The sequence below is a fragment of the Balaenoptera borealis genome (assembly GCF_965194805.1).
Source record: "Balaenoptera borealis genome assembly, chromosome: 16".
Taxonomy (NCBI): domain Eukaryota; kingdom Metazoa; phylum Chordata; class Mammalia; order Artiodactyla; family Balaenopteridae; genus Balaenoptera; species Balaenoptera borealis.
The window spans coordinates 53,849,157-53,871,495 of NC_138872.1; the positions used below are offsets into that span (position 1 = coordinate 53,849,157).

A 22,339-nucleotide genomic window follows, 5' to 3' on the forward strand; every position below is an offset into this window, starting at 1 on the left:
GTTCCAATTACAGCTAACGCCACTGTCCATTTTCTTTGGGGACCATTATTTCTACCAGGACCAATTTTCTCATGGGAACCAAATTTTATTGCGTGCGTGGTTTTTTATTGTCTGTTGATTGTTCCCACCAGTAATTACTGTTATGAGTTGGATATTTAAAGAACCCGATTGTTTGTATTTACTTCTGGCTAATCCATGAGGCACTTGGAGCAAGGGCCCTGGAATCCTCCAGGACTGCTCTGTCCTGTTTGGCGTCTTTCTGCCTCTTTGGTTCCCGCGCTCACTGCCTATGCACTTGGTGGACGGGGGGTGGTCAAAGCATCCTGATTTAGGGTTCAGAGGCCCACCTGCTCACACTTGCCTGGCGGGTCCTGCAGACTGGCATGGTTTCGGCCCCTTGGACAGTTTACTGGTCCCTCCTCCCTCTGTTTCGCGTTTTCTCCCTTTCCACCCCCTAGGTTGTCCAGTTGCGCCCTCTGCCCTTTCTGTGCTTCTGATACTTCTATCACATTCCACAAAGACTAAAATAAAAAATTTCCCTCTGAATGGTTTTGGGGCATGGCTCCCCCCAACATCCACCAGAGGCTCCTGGAGCGAGTCAGGGAGTGGGGTGGGCAAGCTGCCCGGGGGTCCGCCCTGGGGGAGCCAGGGTGCTGGCATGGAGGAGGGTCCTCTGGACCGGCAGCCAAAGGAGTCCTGGATGCTGCGTGCCTGCCCCTCCCCATCAGTTGTCCCCCAGCCCTGCCTCCCCCTCCCCCTGCTCCTCACCTGCAACCACTCCTGACTTCTCTTTTCTTTCTCCAAGGACTGTGTCCAAATGAGGCAGAGCTCTTCCTGACCCAGGTGACCTACACCGTCTTGGGGGATACTGGCCAGTGCAGCCCTGGCCCCACCCCCATATCACAGATGAGTATTTTTGTCAGCTTCTCCCCAGAATAAAATCTTTCACTTTTCTGACTGTGGATGAGGGTGACTGGCCCCATGCCCTCTGCGAGGGGAGGCCTTGCCCATCCCACATGGGTGGGTGGACCTGCCAGTCCTTCCTCGGGCCACCAGCCCAGGGTCAGCCTCCCAGAACCACTGTCCAGAACCACCATGGCTGAGTCTCAGCAGAGAATCACAACAAACCTCCCCTCCCCCATCACATCGGTCGCCCCGTGGCAAAGCGCCCCGTGTGGCCCTGGTCCTGTGTGGTGAGCAGATCACGGGCCTGTGGGAGGGGCAGTGGTGTGACTTGCCCAGGGTCACACAGTGAGGCCTTAGCTCTCCGGCCACCTGCCCAGAAGGCTGTACTTCTTGGGTGGGTGCTGTACACAGGTATGAGGGGGTCCAACTTCCAGGGAAAGGAGGTGTGGCCTGGCCTCGGGCAGACGGAGAGGTGGGGGCTCCTGGGGACGCGCCCATGCCAGGTGTGGTCAGGCTTGTCTCCTGCAGCCTTGACATGTGTGGAACCACAGGCATCCAAGCCCTGCTCTTTCAGTCCCTCGTAGCTGCCTTCCCAGCCCATTTCTCAGATTTACCAATGGAATCAGCGCTTGAGTGGGTTCCTGCAGCCCAGGGAGCGAGGAGCAAGACCCAGGTAGGTCACTGTGTACCCATTTGCATACTGACAGGCCTCCTGGGTGCTTTGAACGGTGGGGAACCATGAACCCAACTGCAGCCGGCCAGGAGCCATCTTGAAGATGACAGTTCTATCCCCCGTGGGGGTTGGTAGGGAAGCCAACCTTTGGCCTGATCCCAGGTGGGAGGTGCAGGCAGGATGTTTGCCAAGGACAAGGCTCGCCTATTCTAGCCCCGGGGGTGGGACCTGCAGGTCTTGGCAGCTGGGAGGGAGGTACTGCACCTACTCCTGGGGCTGCTGCTCAGAAGGGTGGCCCACCCCATCCCAGCAGGGGAAGGTGCTTGGGGAGCAGACAGAACCGGGGATGGGGTCAGTAGAGTGGGAATTTCTGGAGGCCCTGGGTCCAGCCTCCTCCTCTGCAGGGGGGACCACAGCTCCTGGCCTGGGACACGGTGGCAGGGCCAGGCTGGACAAGGAGTAGGGTGACCAACCATCCTGGTCTGCCTGGGAGTGAAGGGGATCCCTGGAACTTGCAGTTTGAAGACCGAGAAGGAATTCCCTGGTGGTCCAGTGGATAGGACTCCGGGCTTTCACTGCCGAGGGCCCAGGTTCGATCCCTGGTTGGGGAACTAAGATCCCGTAAGCCGTGTGGTGCAGCCAAAACACAACAAAACAAACAAACAAAAGACTGAGATGAATCGGTCATGTGGAGAGGGAAGCATGTGAGCTGGCCTGGTATGAGGGGCACGAATGAGATGCCTGCTGCCAAGCAGAGGGTCCTGCCTCGAGGTGCAGCGTGGTGATTGCTCTGCACCCCCAAACCCAGCCCCACAACCCACCGATGCAAGTAAAAGGGTCACTGAACATTTTCTTCCTTTCAAAGACCACAAACTCATTAACCCTAAGGTATAAACAACTGACGACAGCAAACGTGTCCCAAACAAGATGATCTGCCTTGGTAAAAGGCACCACCAGTACCCAAAAGCAGGCCACCAGGAGGCACTGGAGGGAGGACATTCTGTGCAGGGACTTCATAGGGACACACAGGTCCCCCTGGCACCACCGTCTTGGCTGGCTTGACCCCTGACTTTCCACGGATTTGGGAGCTCTAGGCAGAGACCCTCCACACACACACACAACCTCCAGAGAGGGGCTTCTCTTCTCTCTCCCCTTTCTTCCTCTTGCTCATGGCTTCCCCAGCATCCGTAGAAAATGAGCTCCCCAATATTTACACCTCATATTCCCCAGGAGATGAGAAATGGCCCCAGAAAGCAGAGCAGGACTCTGCGAACAGGCTCCCAGCGCCTCGTGCTGTGCCACTGACAGGCCTCCAGGAAGTGGGCCCTCCCCTCCCCTCCTGCGGAGGGGGCTGAAGTCAGAACCCTCATCTGTCCTCAGATGAGTCCTGCTGTAAAAAGCCCCTCAGAGACCTCCAGGGCCACAATGGCCCTGCCCGCCACTGGCTGGGGGGCCAGTCTCCGGAGCAGCGTGGTTTTCTGCAGCGGCCACGGTGTGTTCCCAGAGAGCCCTGGGGGCTCTCAACGGCCCTGGGAGCATCCACCTTCATCCAAGGGAATCTCAGAACAAGCCCTTCTCTTTGAAGCTCTGAAGGAGGAGCCCTGCCTGCCTGCAGAAAGCATTTCAGAGCCTCCATTCACCACCCCCCCAGGTCCCCACCCCCCACCCTGCCACCCCACAGAGCAGGACATTTACTTCCACAGATGCTCCTGATGAAGAGCAAATCCCCTTCAGAGATTCCAGCAGACGCAAGACAGACGCTGGACACGCACATGTCCATGGTGGACAGAGGAGTGGCTGGCCGGCCAGGGACAGGCTGAGCTATGTCCCCACCGTGGTGGTCAGCTTCAACCATTTGTGGCCTTAAGGGAACTTGGTCCAGATATTACAAATTTTCCAAGGTAAGCCAAAAGTGAGGCTTTTCTTGTAAACTCTCCTGATTTTAAAGTGCTGGCAGACAAATCAAGCCCAGCAGCACACATCAGAGGCCTGTGAATCTGCAAACCCCTAAGACAGCCATGCCCTGATTATTTAACATCAGACCTGTAGGGCCTACCCACCGCTTGTCACCTGGGGAGGCCAGGCCTCCATTCCCACATGCTGCCATGTCCCCTCTTCAGAAATGAGAGCTCCAATCACATTCTTTCCAGCAACCTCATGGATGCAAATGGTGTTTTCAGAATGGAATCTTGGAAAGAGAGCGATCTGGAGCTCAAGTCTAGTGGTGACGAAGCCCAGAGGCTGGATTTTTGAGGTGACAAGGCTGGTCTTCTCTGTGTGCTGCTTAGGCAGCTCCTAGGAGGTGCCCGAGGTGGACAGCTGAGGATGGCTGTAAATGTGGCTCTCTTCTGTTCCTACATCAGCAGCTTTGCTTTTTAGCCAGTTTACACTTGAACGTGTAGTAGGTGGTTACTGACTCCTTCGGTTTTGCTTCTGAGACTCCAGGTTTGGGGAAATTGAAGTTCCTGGTTCCATGCTGCCCTTGAGTTCTGGGTCACGTGGCATCTATGTGGGCCCACCTCTAGCCCCCCTTGAGTGAGTTTTCCTGCCCCCTTTGCTTGCCTGAGAGATGCTCAGATGCTCACACCTGGCAGGGCCTCAGCATTGCTGGAAAGCTCCAGCCCTGCCCTCTGCCCCCTCCTGCTCCAGTTCCCGCTGTGCCTGGGGCCCTTGTTAGAAATCAGATTCCTAACCGGTTTGCAGGGCAGAAATAGAGACACAGATGTAGACAACAAACATATGGACACCTAGGGGAGAAAGTGGTGGTGGTGGTGGTGGTGGGATGAATTGGGAGATTGGGATTGACATATACACACTAATATGTATAAAATAGATAACTAATAAGAACCTGCTGTATAAAAAATAAATAAAATTCAAAAAAAAAGAATTAAAAAAAATAAAACTGCTTTAAAAAATAAAGTCTATTAAAAAAATTTTAAAAAGAGAGAAATCAGATTCTTGGGCCCTCCTCCAGAACAGTTGCCTCAAGGACCCAAGGGACCCTTGTGCTCTGCAGGCTGGAGGCTCACGAGTCTGGTGGCTCCCAGCTGCCATGAGGGGCTTGTGTTGCATCAGAATCACCCGGGAGCCGTTCTACTTTTAATAACAGCTATGACACATAAGTGTCATGCCATACAGTTGTTTTTTATAAATTTATTTATTTTATTTATTTATTTTTGGCTGTGTTGGGTCTTTGTTGCTGCATGCGGGCTTTCTCTAATTGCGGCGAGCGGGGGCTACTCTTCGTTGCAGCGCGCAGGCTTCTCTTTGTGGTGGCTTCTCTCGTTGTGGAGCACAGGCTCTAGGCACACGGGCTTCAGTAGTTGTGGCACGCAGGCTCAGTAGTTGTGGCTCACGGGCTCTAAAGCACAGGCTCGGTAGTTGTGGCGCACGGGCTTAGTTGCTCCGCGGCATGTGGGATCTTCCCAGACCAGGGATTGAACCCGTGTCCCCTGCATTGGCAGGCAGATTCTCAACCACTGCGCCGCCAGAGAAGCCCCCATACAGTTTTTAAAGTATACGATTGAGTGGTTTTTAGGATATTCACAAGTCGATCACTGATATCCTGGGGAATGTTTAAAACTGTACTGTCAGGGCCTCCCCAGGGGTTCTGATGCCGTGGGGTCTGGGAGCTCCCTGGAGGCCATGCTGTGCAGCCAGCTACGGAACCACAGGCAGAGTGGGGTCTCTCCACTGGGGCGACTTTGCTTCCAGGGGATGTTTCACTGTGCGTATAGACATTTTTGGTTGTCACAACTGGGGGCTGCTACTGGCATCTACTCATGGGAAGGGGCCAGGGATGCTGCTCAACATCTCACAGCACACAGGATGTGCCTGTGGCAGAGAAGGACCCAGCCCCCGACGTCTAGAGTGCCCACGCTGTAAGAGCTGGATCTACAGGAACCTCAAGTCCCTGCCAGCCCTAATGAGACCGCCAGGGACCTCCAGGCCCAGCCCGTGGTGGCCCCCAGAAACAGAACTGGGCTTGGTCAGGTTGGGACATTCTCACCCTTGAATGTCCACTGGGCACGTGAGGATCCTGTCAGAAGCAGATTCTGTTTCAGTAGATCTGGGCTGGGGGCTGAGGTCCTGCATCTCTAACAAGTTCCCAGGTGATGCCGCTGGTCTGGGAACCACACTTTGAGTAGCAAGGGTGTGGATCACTTACAGGCCACCCAGGGGCCCGCCTGGGGGTAGCCTGAGTGCACATTCTGGACTGTACACCGTCTCGTGTGGCTCCAACGCATACGGCCACCTCAGTAATCTGCGCACTGGGGAGCTCAGGCACACTGTTACAGATAACCCCCATGTTACAGATAACCCAGAAATACTTACTTGTCTCTACAAACCATTTTTCCTACACTTGGAGGGAGATGTGGCAGCTCCCTGAGAATTGTCTTCCATCCAAAAGGATGAAGAAGCTGCAGTAAAGATTGAGGAGGCCTAGGGCAGCCTCCCCCTTCTCATTCTGCCCCATCCCGCAATCCCCTCACCACAGGCACCCCAGGCAGAGCTGTGCCCCCTCTGAAGGCCATTAGAAGGGTGGGCTTCAAGGTGAGGACACACTTCCAGGACATAAGCAACAGCTAGAGCAGGGGCGCCACGGTCAGTCTTCAGTGACAAGCGGGGACAGACAGTGGCCCACAGAGCCTGTCCAGGCTCCAACAGGGCAGAGGTGAGGCTGGGTGGCAGCACGGCAACCCTGGGGAGCGAGAGCAGGACTGTTGATGGCAGGTGCTGAGACACCTGTCAAGCAGGAGACCTTCCAAAATAGAACTCCCCAACCCAGACGCCATCCACAGAGGGCTGAGTGCCGGGAGGCTCTCCCGGATTAGGGAGTAAGGTCTGCCAGTGAAGAGCTGCAGAGGCCCCCGCCTCCTTCCTTCCCCACGTTCCAGCTCCTCACGAAGGGGTGCAAGGCCGAGGCTGCCCCAGGGATGCCCTCCACTGGTACAGGCTGCCCAGGACAGAGTGGGGCGCCCTGGCTTCTCCCTTGGAGCAAGAACAGGTGCCTGCCCCAGCCTGGCTTGGTAGCAGCCGCGGATCCACTGCCTGTCGCCCGAGTGGTTCGTCTCCTTAGCAACCAAAGGTTTGAGCTGCGGGTTAGACTCTGCTCAGCCTTGTCTGGTCCCTGCTGCTAGCCCCCACGGGCTCTGCATCCGAGCCTGCTATCTTACTACGGGTGCTGTGGCCTGTGCCTCCCCAAGGGAGGGCCCTGCCCACACAGCATGTTTGCTGGAGGTTGGGCTGAGGGACCAGCCTGCAGCCAGTCATTGGGGCCCTAAGCCAGGAAGAAAAGTCCTCTGTGAAACCCAGGCAGACCGGAAGGCAGCTGTTAGCCCTGGAGGTCGGGATCTGTCCAGTCGGACAGGGGGAAGGGTGAGCAGACAGAGGCAGGGGTTCTGGGAACACAGGGCAGGAACTAACTTCATGGGAAAAGGCTGGGGTGGGCAGGAAGATTCCAGAGCATGTTGTGGTTGAAAAGACAGCAACAGACAGGAGCGGTGTGGAGCCAGGCGGGACTGGGGGGTGGGCCCCTGCTCTGGGCTCCGTTGGCTCCCTCCCCCTCCACACAGGGCCAGCTGGCAGCAAAGCTTAGGATACGAGGCAAGACCACAGAGCCTGGTGGTGGTTTGGAACTCTTTCTTCTCCTTTGTTAAAAGGGGGAAAGGAACTGGGGATGGGGTACCCCCGGGCTCTGGGGAAGCATGCAGGCAGCCCCAGCAGGCAGGCGCTGGGGGATGGGTGGGAAGAGTCCTGGAGTTTCCCACAATCCTTTTCTCTGCAGGGAACAGCAAGGCTGACTGCCCAGGGGGCAGGGGAGAGGGGCAGGGCCCTGGGGAGAGGGACGGCGGACAAGGGGAGAGGGGGCTCACTCTAACATGCAAAGTCCAGCTGCCCCATAAACTAGGTTGCTTCTCGAAGAGCGACATACATATAAATACACAGACACAGCGACACGCACACATGCGGAGAAGGCTCTGCATTCCCGAGGGTGGGGATCTAGGCCCACCGGCCCCAGGGAGCTCCGCAGCCCCCTGGGGTGGGGCGGGGCGGGTGAGTCCTCCGGGGAAGGCTGCTTGTTCTGAGGTTCTGTCCAACAGCACCCAGACGACTCTGAACCAAATCCATGAAAGCTGGGTGCCGCAGGCCCGCGCTGCTGGGTACGCATGCAGGCAGCCTGTGTACTGGCACAAGGGTCCGGTCTCTCCCCCCCAGGGCTCTGGGGAATGGGGGTGCAGACAGAGGAGGGTGAAGGGGGCCCGCAGAGACGTCCTCTCCCCCGCCCCACGGGGTTCTGGCCTCCGGGAGGGGGGAGGGGCCTCCCTTATCTCTCGGCCTCCATGGCAGGGTGGGCTCTGGGTTCTGAGGTGGCCTGTTGGGGGACCAGGGGCGGCCAGTCTGACGCCGGGGAAGGGGGTGCCGGAGTCCACAGGGGCAGCTGCTGCGGCTGGTGGTGCTGTGCCCCGCCTGGGGGCGAGGCCGCAGCCGGCCAGCTGGGTGCCGCGAAGCTGCCGGTGGCGGCGAGCGGAAAGTGCGGCGGGGGCGACGTGGCCGTGGCGGCCATCGGGCTGCCGCTGCCTCCGCTGTGGAAGCTCTCGGAGGCCTTGAGACGGGAGAACATGGTGAGGGCATCGGGGAAGTTGGGGGGCGTGGCGGGGGTGTTGGCTGGAGTGCACATCTGTGGGGGAAGAGGAACAGAGAGGGAGGGGTGAGCACCCCTTTCTGGAAGGGCCCCGGGCTCCCATGAGGAGACACATGCCCCTTCCCTGGAGGCACCCCACCCTGCAGGCGGTCCACCAGCCAGGAGCTCACAGAGGAAAGGTGTGGTGCCCGAGACGGGCTGGCCCACTGTGCCTGCTGCCAGACTCCCAGGAGTCCCATCCCAGCGGCTCTTCCGTGGCCAAGAGCCACTGCACCGTCCTTGGCCCTGGGTGGCTTCCCCCTGCCCCGAATCAGGACAGCCCCGCACGGCTGCCCCTGGGGCTGCAGGAGACACTTACCATCTGGTGGTGATGGTGGCTGTAGGGGATGTTGGTCTCTTGGAAAAAGGCGCTGAGGGCCGTCTGCGGGAAGAAAGGCCCACGCTTACCCTCAGGACCCCTGTGGCCCTGGCCTAGCAAGTTGAGGCAGCAGGCCTGTCATCCCTCAACCCTCGCTGCAGCCCAAAGAGGCGCTGTGGACCTCTGGGCACGTCTGGTGGGTGGGGAGGACCCTCATGACACTGCCTGCCACCTGGCTGCCAGGTGCTTCCAGCTCACCTGACATGGGGGCCTGTCTCATGGGGAAAGGCCTCCGGCAGATTCTAGCCCTACTGCCACCAACTCCGTGGATGGCAAGTCCCTACTCCTCCCTGAGCCTCTGTTTCCTTGTCTATGAGCCAGAGGACAGCAAAGGCACCCAGATGTTGAGAGTCTATAACCCACCTGCTCCTCTCCTAGGCTGGCGAAGGGACCCTGCCCTGGTTCTCGGTTTCTCCATCTGCACCACAGGGAGACGGGACTAGGTGGCTTGCAGGTTCCCCTCCCTAGCAGCAGTGACCTCCTGAGATCCACGGTCCAGCTGGGAGAGCCGGAATTAAGTAGGATGGTCTGGGGTTTGCACCGCTGTCCAGTTACCTGAGCCTTCCTTGGAATGTTCTCAAGGTGGTGGAGCAGGAGGAAGGCTGAAGTGGGGTTTGCACCCAGGACTGTGAGAAGTGGGTGGAAAAGGGGGTGGCAGCTGGCCTGGGTCAGACAAGCTCCTCTAGTGACCCTGGGGGGCTGGGGGAAGGGGCCCCAGGGTGGCCTCCGCTGGCATTGGTGTGTCCTGGTTCGGCCCCTGCAGGAGAGGCGTCCAGGAAAATAAAGGAACCAGCTGCTCTTGCGAAAGTGCTGGGTGAGGGAGCCCGTCAAGTGTGTGAAGGGTCTGCGAGCAGCTCTGCCCTCCATGGCTCCCCCCTCGGGCTCACCACCCCACAGCCCAGCGCTGTCAGCCCCTCCCCCACTCCCAACACAACCAGAAACCCAGCCTGGCTTCTAGGGCTTACCCTAGGGGTTTTATTATTAAAGTAAATTCAAGTGAATTACTCTGGGAATTTCCTGCTGGAGATGCCCTACCCCAGTGTCCCCAAACATGGGTGTGGGAGCTGGGGGGAGGGCCTTGATCTCTAAGCACCTCCTTGTGACACACACCCCCAGGAGCCTCAAGGGACACACCAAACCATTCCTCCCCCAACGGCAACTCTGAAGGCCATTGCTGTGTGTTAGGATTCCAGGGAGAAACGGTTGCCCTTTTCCTGCCTTCCTAAAGCACCCCCAACCTTAAAGCACACAGGTCCCCCTCCCCCAGCAGCCTTCTGTCCCCATTAACACCTGAATCACAGAGAGTATGACCCAAAAACAGGGCCTCCTGCTGCGCCAGCCCTCAGCCCAAGTGTGCAGCCAGCCAGGGGTGGAGGGCACAGAGGGGAGTTTACCACAAGGAACCCCACTCACTCCCAGGAAGATCTAAGGGTTGGATGTTCACAATCCATTCTTACCTTAAGCAGACCTCCCTACTATCAGCCTCCCCATTTTACACATGGTGAAATTGAGACTCAGGGAGCCTGGCGCACAGGGCTCCTACCCTGGGGGCCACCAGAGCTCCCCCGTCTGCAAGCTGCTCCTGCCCCTCCTGAGATCAGAGTTTTTCCCCAGGCATTTCCATTTTCAAAGTTACATTTTCAAGTCCTGTGACCAAGCGACACCAACCCGTGCTGCCTGAGTGACTGCCAGGCTGGTGCCAGGCTCTGTGGGCTGGTCTGAGAGTGCCTACAGGCAGGGCCGCTTCCCACCGGACACCTGCCTGCCCAGCCCCAAGCAGACGGGGGAGCTGTGTATGCAGATGTGGGACTCAAGCAAACTGCCATGAATGTGGTTTTGCAAGTTTTGCCACATCCAGCTCTTGAGACAAACGGGCTGATTAGGGAGCTTCCTGCAGGGTGGGGCTGCCTGGGTTGGAAGGGGGGCTGGCCATTCACTCCTTAGAGGTCAACTCACACGCCCCAGGTACAGCTGAGGAAACTGAGGCCAGAGGGTGGGACCTGCTCAGAGAGACAGAGAAGCCTCCCATCCTGTGATATGAGGACCACCGCAGGGTTAGCGGTTCCCCTGAGATCTCTGGTAGGAAAGTGAGCAAGGATTCCCCTGGGTGGACAGGCCACTGCCTCCCCAGACTGTCCCAACCTTCGGGCAGCAATTCTGATCCCCATCCCACCCCCAGGAAGCTGAACTCCAGAGTACCCTGGCTCCCTGTCCCTCCTACGGCCCAAATACCTTCCCTGAGCTCGCTCCCCCTCTAGAAACCAGGCTCTGAAGCCTGGACTAGGCACAGACTCTACAGACTGGCTGGGGCTGTGACCTTACACTCGTGAGGGGAAGAGCTCAAGGGGCTCTGGCCTCATCCCTAGATACCATCCTGGGTTATTTCTGGGGCGGCAGAGTAGGGAAGGCCAGGTGGCCTCTTGGCAGCACAAGCTCTGGGCACTAGTGCCCTATGGGTCAGGGAGGCCTGGGGAGGTGGGGGCCAGGCTGGGGCAGCCCCACCTCCTGCCCAGCTGGCTGAAAGCTAGAAGCTACTGAACCGTGTATACCATGCCATGCACTGTGCAGGTAGATTCGCCGGCCAGCACAGAGGAGAGCACCTGGTGACGCCTCTGGATCAGGGTACACAGATGCGCACGTAGCTGTAGTGAGGGGCTCCGACACAACACCTGTACACATGTGTGCACACGCGAGAGTACCGTCTGCAAAACGGCGACCTGTGGGTACACACCCCGCACCCGCGCCCCGGTGGACTGCGTGTTTACACACACACACGCCAACATGTCCACACGCAGCGTGGCGCGTGCGTAAATACAAATGCACATGTACGTGGACACGCGCTGCCGAGCTGTCCAGCCCACACGCAGATCCTCAGACCCTGAGACCCACACACACCGTGCGGCTCCACCCGCGGGCTTGGGGCTCCCTTATCTCAAACCCGCGGCTCCCAAGGCGGGGGCGGCGTGGGCCCAGCTCGGTCCAGGCCTGGGGCGTCCTCCTTCCGGCCGCCTGCCCGTCTGTCCGTCTGGGCCTCGGTGCCGCCCCGCCCTGGCCGTTACCCGCACAAAAAGGGGGGCCCCCGAAACCGATCGCCTGGGAATTTGGGGGGCGGGAATTCGGGGCCGGGGGGGGCAGCCTGCCCCTCCCGCCCACCCCGAGCGGGAGGCGTTTCCGGGGGCCGCGTAGACGCGGCCGCGCCGCGGGGCCTGACCCGCACGCCGCGTGTGCGCGCTGCGGCCCGGCCGCCGGGGCGCGCGACCGCCGGGACTCCGGGCCGAGTGCGCGGGCCCGACCCCGGCCGAGCGCGCCGCGGTACGTGTCCACACCGGCCCGTACATGCCCCACTACACGCGTAGCCACGCGGGACGGACACCCGCGCCCCGGCCCCAGCCCGGCCGCGCACCTCGAACTGCCAGTGGGCCGCCTGCAGCAGCTGCTTCGCCTGGTCGGCTGCGCAGCCGGCCGTCAGCACGAACTGGTTGATCATGACCTGGTGCTTGAGCTCGTCCATGTTCACGGACATGGCGCCTCCGCCGCCTGCCCGCTCCGGCCTCCCGCCGCCGCGCGCTCCTTCGCCTCACGCGTCCACCATTAGCGAGCCGGCTCCGGCTAATACAAATATTTACTGTGCGGCTCTGACTCACCGAGCCTCGCCTCGCTCCTGGCCGCGGGGGGCATGATGGGAGATGTAGTCCCGCGCCGCTTCCGCCGCGCTCGGCCGGGGGCCGCGGGCCGGGCTGGGGCCGAAGGTGTGTCTGAGCGTTGGGCGCCTACTGTGTGCAGAAGCTGGACGGGCACGTGCCCAGGCCCGTGACTGAACTGACGGGGGTCAGGAGACGGGGGCCACAGACACTGTGCATGGGCGCAAACGCAGCCTCAGAGTATTTACCAAGACCCCAGTATCCCGAACCCCAATGTGGTTGGCATCCCACTGTGTTGAGTAGGCGCACTATTGGGGAGGGGGATGGGCCAATAATTTTGGCACAAATCAACAGCACTAGGGCCATAAGGCCCCGAAAGCCTGGCACACAGTAGGCGCCTACAGATACTCGTTCAGTAAATAAATTAATCTGCCCCTTAGGGTTCTGCCTAAAGTCACCGCCTCCAGGAAGCCTTCCGAGTCTCCCCAACACCCAGGGCACAAGCTCGCGTCGCCCACTTGTGACACGGGTCCCTCCCCGGCCTGGCGCTCCACCAAGCACACAGTAGACCCGAGGAACGTCAGAGGAAGAGATGGCGACCGAGACAGGTAGGCGAGGACGGCAGTCTCTGGAGCCTCTGCGTACCCTCTGCGGGATGCTCGCACTTTCCCACGCAAAATCTTGTGCGCTTTCCCGGAAATCTCAGCTTTTAGCGTACGGACGCTAGGACCGCGCGGAGCCAGTTCCGGGGCGGCCCCGAACTCCCATTCCCAGAATGCCCTGGTTTATTTGCATCGTTCAGTCCTTGTGACGTCAAGTGAGTGAGGCTGCGCCTCAGCCAATGGGCTGTCGGGAGGTGCTAGGACCTGGCCATATAAGGTAAACAAAGCTGGCCGCCCAATGAGGCAGCAGCGGGGGCGGGCGGGGCGCGTCACGTGGAGGGCGGGGGCGGGGCTGAAGAGAGCGCGAGGTAGGGTGTTGCGGGCTGTGTTTACAGCTACGCACGCGGCGCTTCCGGTTGACGTTGCGGGTCGAGAGTGTCGGGGTCGGACGGATTCGGAGCTTCGTCACTCCGGCTCAGAATGACCTTATCCCGGTTCCCCGCGCTCCCTGGACACCAGTTTCATTAGTTGAGCAACTCTGTATTGGGCCCTTACTCTGTTCCTGGCTCTGATCTGGCCCGGGATGCAGAGAACAAACTCTAGAAGGGTCGGCTGGTGGATGGGGTGGGGGCGTGCATCAAAAATCCCAAGAACAGGAACTTCCCTGGTGGCCCAGTGGTTAAGAATCCTCCTGCCAATGCAGGGGACACGGGTTCGAACCCTGGTCCGGGAAGATCCCACATGCCGCAGAGCAACTAAGCCTGTGTGCCACAACTACTGAGCCTGTGTGCCACAACTACTGAAGCCCGCGCACCTAGAGCCCGTACTCCGCAAGGAGAAGCCACCACAATGAGAAGCCCGCGCACTGCAACGAAGAGTAGCCCTCTCTTGCCACAACTAGAGAAAGCCCGTGCACAGCAACGAGGACCCAATGCAGCCAAATAAATTAAAAAAGAAAAATCCCAAGAAGAGATGTAGAATTGCAAGTGTGGAAAGTGCCCTCAGGAAGCAGGCACAGGCCCTGGAGGTGGTGGGCTAAAGGCTATTGAAGGGTTTTAGTACATCTGATCCGTTGTGTGCAGTAGGATCACTGTGGCTGAGCACTGTGGAGACCAGATGGTGGGAGAGAGGACCAGTCCGGGTCAGGCGATGTTCTAGGTGTGTCTGGTTCCAGGGGAGTCCGTCCCTGCCCAGGGATTTGTTGCAGAATTCGACTGAATGGAGGGAACTGTCCCACCCTGGGGGGAGGAGGAGGACTGGCAGGGCTCTGGGAGGAGCCCTTCCTGGGTCCCTCAACCCTTCCAGGGGATTCTGGCTTTGACTGGTAGGAGGAGGGGGATGGGAGACTGGTGGACAGGGCCTGAAGGCTCCCAAGGTTATGGGGGCTCCGGGGAGGCTGGGGCATCGGGATAGCTGGGGGAGGGAAGGGAGCCTGGAGCAGTGGGACTGCTAAGCGGCCTCTGAGGGCTGGAGATGGGAGCTTGGCCCTTTGGCAGGGAGAGGACTCAGTGTCCCCTTCAGGTGGGTGCCTCAACCCTGGCAGAAGTCACCTTGGGACTTATTTCCCAAGTCTACTCGGGAAATAAGGTTTCAGCCCTTTTCTGCCACATGGGGATCATTCAGGCTGCACCATTTTTTGCAAACCTTGATGGTACCAGGAGAGTTCTGCTCTTATTAAAAATGGCCCCTCACCTTCACAAAGCATCAGCGTGAATTAATGTGGACAAAGCGCTCAGCACAGCACGGGGTGGGCGGTTCTGAATGTCATTACCTCTATCACTATTACTAGTGGGACAGCAACAGGGCATGGTGGAAGGTGAGTGGGTTCTGGAGCCAGACAGACCTGGGTGTCAGTCTTGACTCTGCCACTTAATGACTCTGATGTTGGGACAAGGTTCTCTGGCTCTGAGCTTCAGTTCCTTCATTTGTAGAACCCAAGGTAACAGCTCAGAACTCTCCCAGGACTGCTCTGGGGGATTAATGCCTGTGGTGCTCAGAGCACCATTTTAGCACTCACCTCTTTGCCTCCATCTGGACCACTGTAGGGAACCCAAGCCCCATTTTACAGATAAGGAAACTGAGGCTGGAATCCAAACTTCCTTACACTCTTGACAGTGTTCAGAGCCAGTGGAGAAGAGCAGGCACCCAGTGGGCCAGCAGGGTGTTTCTGGCCAAGGAGGGTGGGCACTGTCCTGGCAGGGACCACTGGGGGCTTTTCTTGCTTAGGGAGGCAGGAAGTACCTTCACCCCTTCCCTCACTCTCATCTGGGCACCACTCAGTTACCTGCCTAGACTTGCTCAGCCCAGAAGGAGCTCTTCCAGGCCAGCTGGCTGGCTGGGGTGGGGCAGGTGGGGCTATCAGGAGCAAAGGTCACCCCTCTGGCCCCTATGGCCCCCCAGCCAGCTTGTTTTCCCAGGGGCAGCGGGAAGGAAAAAACAACCTTGTTTTCAGCCAGGATCAGCCTGGCTAGAGAGTGGACTTTGGATTTCTTAGCAGGCTCGGATTGGGCCTGACAGCTGGGGCCAGTAGATGGGGGGGATGGAGGTATAAAAGGGATTTACGGCAATGCCTTCATCTTACCTGAGGTCCAGGGAGGTTGAGGACCTTGGCAAAGTTGGCATAGCCAGTTGATGGTAGGCTCAGGACCCCGGGCTCCTCTCCACCTCCATTCCTTCAATCACTCTGCAGATGTGTTTATCAGACATCCACTGGGTGCCTGGCTCTGGGAGCACAAGAATGAATAGGCAGGGATCCTGCCCCCTCAGAAGGCTTGAGAAGTCGACTTGAGGGATTCATACTAGCCGTGAAGTGTGCCTAGGGTCTTTCTTCATGTTTCAAAGGACCCGATACTGGCTGACTGAGGGGCCTTGAGATCTGGCCACTGCCTCACTCCTGACCTCTGTTCCTGAACTCTCCTGCCTACTTGATTCTAGCCACACTGGCCTTTGAGCTCATTGATCTTACTCAGCTTCTCAGGGCCTTTGCACATGCTGCTCTCCCTGCCTGGAACCTGGGCTGCCTACTCCCTCAGCGTTTGCCTGCTTGGCTCTTACTTGTATTTCAAGTCCTAGCTTAAATGTCACTTCCTCAGAGAAGCCTTCTCTGACTCCCCTATGAATAGTAGGTCTCTCCTAGTATTTCACTGCACCTCAGTCCATTCCCCTATAGCACCCACCACATTTTGTATTTATACACTTGTTCATGAGTCTGTTTCCTCATTAGATGTTTCATATCTGGTGGTTTCACCATTTAATCTCTATTTCCTGGCTCTTTGCCTGTCTCATTGCTTTTCACATAGTAGCTGCATGATAAATATTTGCTGAATAAATAAATGAACCAGTGAAGATGTTGATAGTAGAACCAGTATCAAATAAAAAAGGGCCTGTCTCCCACTGGGGCATGGATAAGCACAGAAAAATATACCTGAAGTCCAAAGCTCTATTAAGAGGAATGTTTAATTGATCAAACATCAGCCCATGGAAATGACTGCCCTGGCCCATTATCTGTAGGGAGGACATGCTCTTAGGGTTATTTTTCAGTGGGAACATCTGGGCCCTCAATACTCTCCTTCCCTCCCCACAAGCAGGGAGACCGATAAATTGAATGCTGTGTTGGTATATCTATTTGTGTATATATGATTCAACAGTGTTATGTGATTCAACAGAAAGAAATTTAAAGTAAGGGAAGAAAGGTCACATGGGGTGGGGATGTCTTCAGGCTCATCTGGGGGCAAGAGACAGGGAATCTGGCACTGGAGCATTCCTGTCTCTGGGGTGGTAGGGGCTGGGAGTGGCAGGGGAGTGTGGCATTAAGAGGAGTGGCCTGGTTCAAATTCCAGCTTTATTACCACTTACCTACTATGCAAGCTGAGTGGGTACTTCACTTCTCCTGGCCTCTTTCCTCTTCTGTAAATTGGGAATGAAAATAGAACCTACAACAGAGAATTAAAAGAGAGAATATGTGCATAGCCTTCAACACCAATGTCTGGCACATAGTAGGTGCTCAGTAAAGGGGGATCTTGGTTGCAGGGCAGAGAGGTTAAATCAGGCTCCAAGACCTGGACTCTCCCTTATAATCACACAAGTCCCTCACTTCCTTTATTACTTTTGGCTTCCCAGGTCCCCTGAAAATAGGAAGGTTGTATTCTGGGTTCTGGCGTCTGGAAAGGTGTAGGACTCACTTTAATGTGGACTGTGGTGAATTTACCATCTGAGACTCTTAGACAGCCTCTGCCCTCCCTAGCTCCTTTCTGGATAGACAGGCTTGTCTTGGGAAGTCACTTTCTTCTCAGAACTGCTGTTTCTCAAGTGAAAAGTAGGTAAAAACAGATCCTCACTTGGCCTGCTTACAGAGTTTTGTGTGAGTCACAAAGCCAAGAAAGTACATTGCAATCTGCGAGGAGGCTTTAACTCTAACCCTGATTCTTGTAAACTTGAGCACCCTTATGTGTGGCCCCCTCCCTTCTTTGTGCCTCAGTTTCCCTATATGTAAAACGGGGAGAGGTCTACTTCCTCCACGGGGGACTTTAAAATTATGTCTTCAAAGAATTGTTCTGGACGTGGAGACAGAGAGATGCCTAGAGTTCTGGAAAAGGTGCTTCCCTTCCCCTGTGTGCACCGCTCCAGGTAATCCTGGGTTCCATCCCAGCTCTTTGCGGGTGGCAGGTACGGGTCTGCCCTCTGCTGGCCGGGCCAGGAGATTAAACCCTGGGAAGTGGGGAGAACCATGCTCCGGGAGTTATTTCAGAGAGGGAGTAAATGGAAGGCGTTGGTTCCTAGCAAGATCTATGTATGAACAGATTATTAAAAGGCTAAAGAGTTACGATGTTAGTTTTGTGCATGGAATGCAAAGGGAAGGATAGTTTGCAGTGTGGTTGATGGTTCCTCCCCTCTGGACTCAGGTCCATTTGGTTTGTCCCGGACCGTTTGTCAACAACTGCAGCGAGCCCGGGCGAGGAGCTTCCTGGGAAATGTAGTTCCTAGGTGGGTATCCCGCGCCGCCGCCGGGCACCCTCGGCGGCGAGGGGACTCCATTTCCCGAGGTGCCTCAGGCCTGGGGGGCGGAGGGCTGCCGTGGCGTCTGGCCCTGGGCTGAGCCGGGGGTGGGGGCTCGGAGGCCGAGCGCCCGCGGCCGTGGGCAAGCGTCCGTGCGGCCTGGTCCCGGCCATGTCCGCGTAAGGACGCCTCCGCCGCCGCCACCGCCGCCGCTGCCCCCATCCCAGCCTCGGCCCGGCCCGCCGTGCACCATGGGTTCCATCCTGAGCCGCCGCATCGCGGGCGTGGAGGACATCGACATCCAGGCGAACTCGGCCTATCGCTACCCCCCGAAATCCGGTGAGCGGCCGCCCCGGCCCGGGTCTCGGCCCCGGGTGCGGACAGCGAGGCGCGGGCTGGAGCGCGGGGCGGGCAGGGGGCGGCGGGGCTGGGCGCAAGATCCTCCTCGGAGGGTGGGCTGGGGGCTCTGCTCGGCCCGCGGTCCTTTCTGCAGCTTCCCTGCATGGAGGTCCACGCGCCCTCCGCCCGGACCCCGGGGCGTGGGTCGGTACGGCGCTGACTGCCTCGTCCCGGCTGGGTGACCTTGGGTCAGTCAGCTCACTCCTGCGCGCCTCAGCTCCCTCGTATGCACACTGGGGTATGCTCAATAGGAATCCCCCAGGGCTGGCGTGAGGTTCCGGGGCGCGACGCTTGGGAGGGCTTAGCACGGTGCCCGATGCTTCGCTTGTGCTTACAAAGTGGTCATTGTCAAAAGGATTGACATCATTCTATCGCCGGTTTTCCCTTTCTTTGGTGGCTTCTTGTGAAGACCCGGCCAGTGGTTCTGGACACTCTCCGTCCCGTCTGGACAGAGGCTTAGCTCTCCTGTGACCTGGCGCTTGTGTTTGGTGGGGGGTGGGGGGCTGGGCCCAAGGGGGCATAACTGTCGGTGGAAGAGGAGCTGGGAGTCCATGCTGGACAACCGGGGAATGGTTGGAAGGGACCTACCCGGTTCTCCAGTCTCCTTTTTTGTGGCTGAAAGACCTGAGCCCCAAGGAGGAAGTGACTTTCCCAAGGTCTCAGAACTGGATGGAAGCTCATCTGGGTGCAGGACCAGGAGTCAGACTACCAGACCAGTTGTACCCGTCCACAATGTTTTTCTGCCTCTGATGAGGAGTGTGGCCTGCTCTGGAACTTTAGTTCGGGTTCCTCGTGCTCCATCTCCTCGTCCGGTTACTTGCCTGGAAAGGAGAGAAGAAAGAGGACAGGGCATTTGGATATCATGGAGACTTTCAGACTGGGGCCTCTGATCCTGGCTTCTGAAGTATCTGATCCCATGTCGTGGTCTTCTAGGCCTCACAGTTGGCCTGTGGGCATCCCCTGGGCCAGGTTTCCTCTGAGTATGGTCCAGGACCACCTGCTTCCAACAGTGGGGAAGCTTGTTTAACATGCATTTCCCAGGCCCTGCCTCAGACTTGTTGGGGCCTGCTGTGGCCTAGGAACCTGCATTTAAAACCCACTCCTAGGGTGAGTCAGATGTCCACTCAAGTTTGAGAACTGCTTCACCCTCATTTTGGAAGGTGAAAGAAGGCAAGTGTTTGGGACCACCAGAGATAAAGGGAGTGGAGACTAGCAGTTCGGGGCAGTCAAAGAGGATGCAGTCAGAGCTGGGCAGAGGGCTCTGTTTACTACTAGGCATGGGAGAGCTCCACGCCTGCTTGTCCCCAGGCACTAGGACAGGGCAGCCCAGCCTGGTATAGGGATCCCCTGGAGGCTGACATCCCCAGATCTGATGGAGCAGTTGTTTGAAGTCATCCTCTTCCACCTCTGATGTTCTTCTAGCCCATCTTTGGCTGAGTCATCTTAGGCAAGCTGCTTAGCCCCCTGGGTCATGGTTTCCTCATCTGTAAAATGGGCTGATCCTCATACAGTGCTCAGAACAGTGCTTAGCACCTAAGAGGTCCTTGAAAAATGTTAGCTGCTATAATGGCTCAAAAAGTAAATTAAGTGATCAACTTAGACTCTAATAGCAGTTAGCAGTGTCTTGGAAGAGGTATCAAAAAGTTTAAGGTGGTACCTCCTGTCACCTGGGAGCAGAGCAAACCTGATGTCCCTTCAGTTGGGCATTTGGACAAAATCACAAATACAAGGCACTTACAGCACTGCTTCTGGATTTTGTTTGGCAGACCTTGTTAATCAGTCAGGTCCACTCTGTGGACACCCGAGTCAGCCACAGTTAATCTGCTGGGGCTGGCACCCAGGTGAACACCATGGGCCACCTCAGTTTTGCTGCCAGCGATTGGAGTGCTTAACCTGTCCAGTCCAAAGGCTGTCCTCTCTGCTTCCTGTCCCTCGGGCCACCTTATTCCGGGAGGCAGTCTGGAACCTAAGCAGTACTTGAGTATGTTTCCCCAAGCATGGACTGGGGACGGAAGGGGGGGTTGAGATGATTTTAGGGACCATGGACTGTACAATCAATTTATGAGACAGTTGTTATCTTTTCAGGTCTCTGTCAATTTTGTTGATTATATTAGAAAGAATCATTGGGTGCTAGTTAGTATTTTTTTAACACCTCTGTAACACTGTCCAATTTTTTTCCAGCTTTATTGAGATATAATTGACATATAATGTTGCGTAAGTTTAAGGTGTGCAGTGTAATGATTTGATATGTGTATATATCGGGAAATGATTATCACAATAAGGTTACTTACACATCTGTCATCTCATGGTTATCTCTGTGTGTGTGTGTGTATGGTGAGGACTTTTAAAATCTCCTGTCCAATTTTCTTTTTTTAAAAAATACATTTATTTATTTATTTTATTTATTTATTTGGCTGCGTTGGGTCTTCATTGCTGCGCGCGGGCTTTCTCTAGTTGCGGCAAGCGGGGGCTACTCTTCGTTGCGGTGCGCGGGCTTCTCATTGCGGTGGCTTCTCTTGTTGCGGAGCACGGTCTCTAGGCACGCAGGCTTTAGTAGTTGTGGCTCGCAGGCTCTAGAGCGCAGGCTCAGTAGTTGTGGCACACAGGCTTAGTTGCTCCGAGGCATGTGGGATCTTCCCAGACCAGGGTTAGAACATGTGTCCCCTGCATTGGCAGGCGGATTCTTAACCACTGTGCCACCAGGGAAGTCCCTGTCCAATTTTCTTTTACTTTGAAGTTTTCAACATGCGATGCAACAGTACCTAGCTTGAATTTAACAGCATTTGCTTTGTTTTGATTGTATTTATTTATTTTACTCATAACAGCTTTATTGAGGTATCAATCGTGTGCCGTACAACTCATTCTTTGTAAACATATGATCTGGCGATTTTTAGTAAACTTATAGCATTGTGCAACCATCACCACAATCAGTTTTAGATATTTCCATCATAAAAGTTTCCTTGCCTTATGCCTGTTTGCAGGCAGTCTCTGCTGTCACCTTCACCCCTACCCCATCACTGATCTGCTTTCTGTCGTTAAAATTTGCCCTTTCTGGACATTTCATATAACTGGAATCATACAGCATGTAGTCTTTTTTTGTGTCTGGCTTCTTTCACTTAGCATTGTTTTTGAGGTTCATCCATATATTGTACTTTACTGTATGGTTATAGTACATTTTGTTTATCTTTTCACCAGTTAACGAACACTTGGGGAGTTTCTACCTTTTGGCTATTATGAATAACGCCGCTGAACGTTTGTTTGGTGTGTTCAGTTCTCTTTAGTATACACCTAGGAGTGGAATTGTTGGGTCATATGTTTAACCTTTTGAGGAACTGCCAGACTGTTTTCCATAATGGCTGCACCAATTTACATTTATTCCCAGCAGCAGTGTATGTGGGTTCCAAATTCTCAGCATCCTTGTCAACACTTATTATTGCCTACCTTTTTAATTATAGTCATCCTAGTGGGTGTGAAGTGGTATCTCACTGTGGTTTTGATTTGCATTTTCCTGATGACTGATGATGTTGAGCATCTTTTCATGTGCTTATTGGCTGTTATATGTCGTGTGTGTGTGTGTGTGTGTTAGAGGGTTGGCTCTTTTAGTCTTATTCACTTTTTAAAAGTTGGATTGTCTTCTTTTTGAGTTGTAAGAGTTCTTTATGGATTCTGGATACAGTGATACAATTCATTTATCAGCTCTGTGATTTGCAAATATTTTCTTGCAGTCTGTGGTTTGTCTTTTCATTTTCTTAATGGTGTCTTTTGAGGAGCAAAATTTTAAGTTTTGGTGAAGTTTGATTTATCATTTTTCTTTTTTTTTTTTTTGGCCACGCCACGTGGCTTGTGGGATCTTAGTTCCCCAACCAGGGATTGAAGCCGGGCCCTTGGAAGTGAAAGCGCGGAGTCCTAACCACTGGCCCACCAGGGAATTCCCTATCAATTTTTTTGATGGTTAATGTTTTTGGAGTTATATCTAAAAGATCTTTGGGTCTTCCCTGGTGGCGCAGTGGTTGAGAATCTGCCTGCTAATGCAGGGGACACGGGTTTGAGCCCTGGTCT

The 22,339-nt window shown here is 56.0% G+C and overlaps 3 protein-coding genes across 9 annotated transcripts in view; 2 read left to right on the forward strand and 1 right to left on the reverse strand.

Moving 5' to 3' along the window:
- Nucleotides 1–6,854, forward strand: part of LOC309614193 (uncharacterized protein C16orf96) — a 55,521-nt gene extending 48,667 nt beyond the window's left edge. The window contains 1 exon segment of the mRNA XM_082362238.1: nucleotides 806–6,854. Within this exon segment, the coding sequence (XP_082218364.1) occupies nucleotides 806–821 (16 nt within the window). The 3' untranslated portion in view covers nucleotides 822–6,854.
- Nucleotides 6,855–7,765: 911 nt separating this feature from the next.
- UBALD1 (UBA like domain containing 1) lies at nucleotides 7,766–12,281 on the reverse strand. 3 transcript variants are annotated; one of them, XM_082362223.1, is made up of 4 exons: nucleotides 12,047–12,281; nucleotides 11,193–11,360; nucleotides 8,584–8,646; nucleotides 7,766–8,261 (listed from the first exon to the last, which is right to left on the reverse strand). In XM_082362223.1, exons 1-4 carry the CDS (start codon nucleotides 12,164–12,166, stop codon nucleotides 7,908–7,910), a joined length of 705 nt encoding a protein of 234 aa, XP_082218349.1. In that variant the 5' UTR covers nucleotides 12,167–12,281; the 3' UTR covers nucleotides 7,766–7,907. The 3 variants fall into 3 exon arrangements, with proteins under 3 accessions (XP_082218349.1, XP_082218350.1, XP_082218351.1); XM_082362224.1 differs by lacking the exon at nucleotides 12,047–12,281 and adding an exon at nucleotides 9,199–9,400 and having other exon boundaries at nucleotides 11,193–11,304; XM_082362225.1 differs by lacking the exon at nucleotides 11,193–11,360 and having other exon boundaries at nucleotides 12,047–12,277.
- Nucleotides 12,282–17,959: 5,678 nt separating this feature from the next.
- Nucleotides 17,960–22,339, forward strand: part of MGRN1 (mahogunin ring finger 1) — a 67,073-nt gene continuing 62,693 nt past the window's right edge. For 3 of the 5 annotated variants that reach the window (XM_082362120.1, XM_082362117.1, XM_082362119.1), the window contains exon 1: nucleotides 17,962–18,220. In XM_082362120.1, coding sequence (XP_082218246.1) covers nucleotides 18,133–18,220 — 88 coding nt within the window. In that variant the 5' untranslated portion in view covers nucleotides 17,962–18,132. Of the gene's footprint in view, nucleotides 18,221–22,339 lie in introns of all 5 variants that reach the window. The other 2 variants (XM_082362116.1, XM_082362118.1) reach the window with 1 other exon arrangement.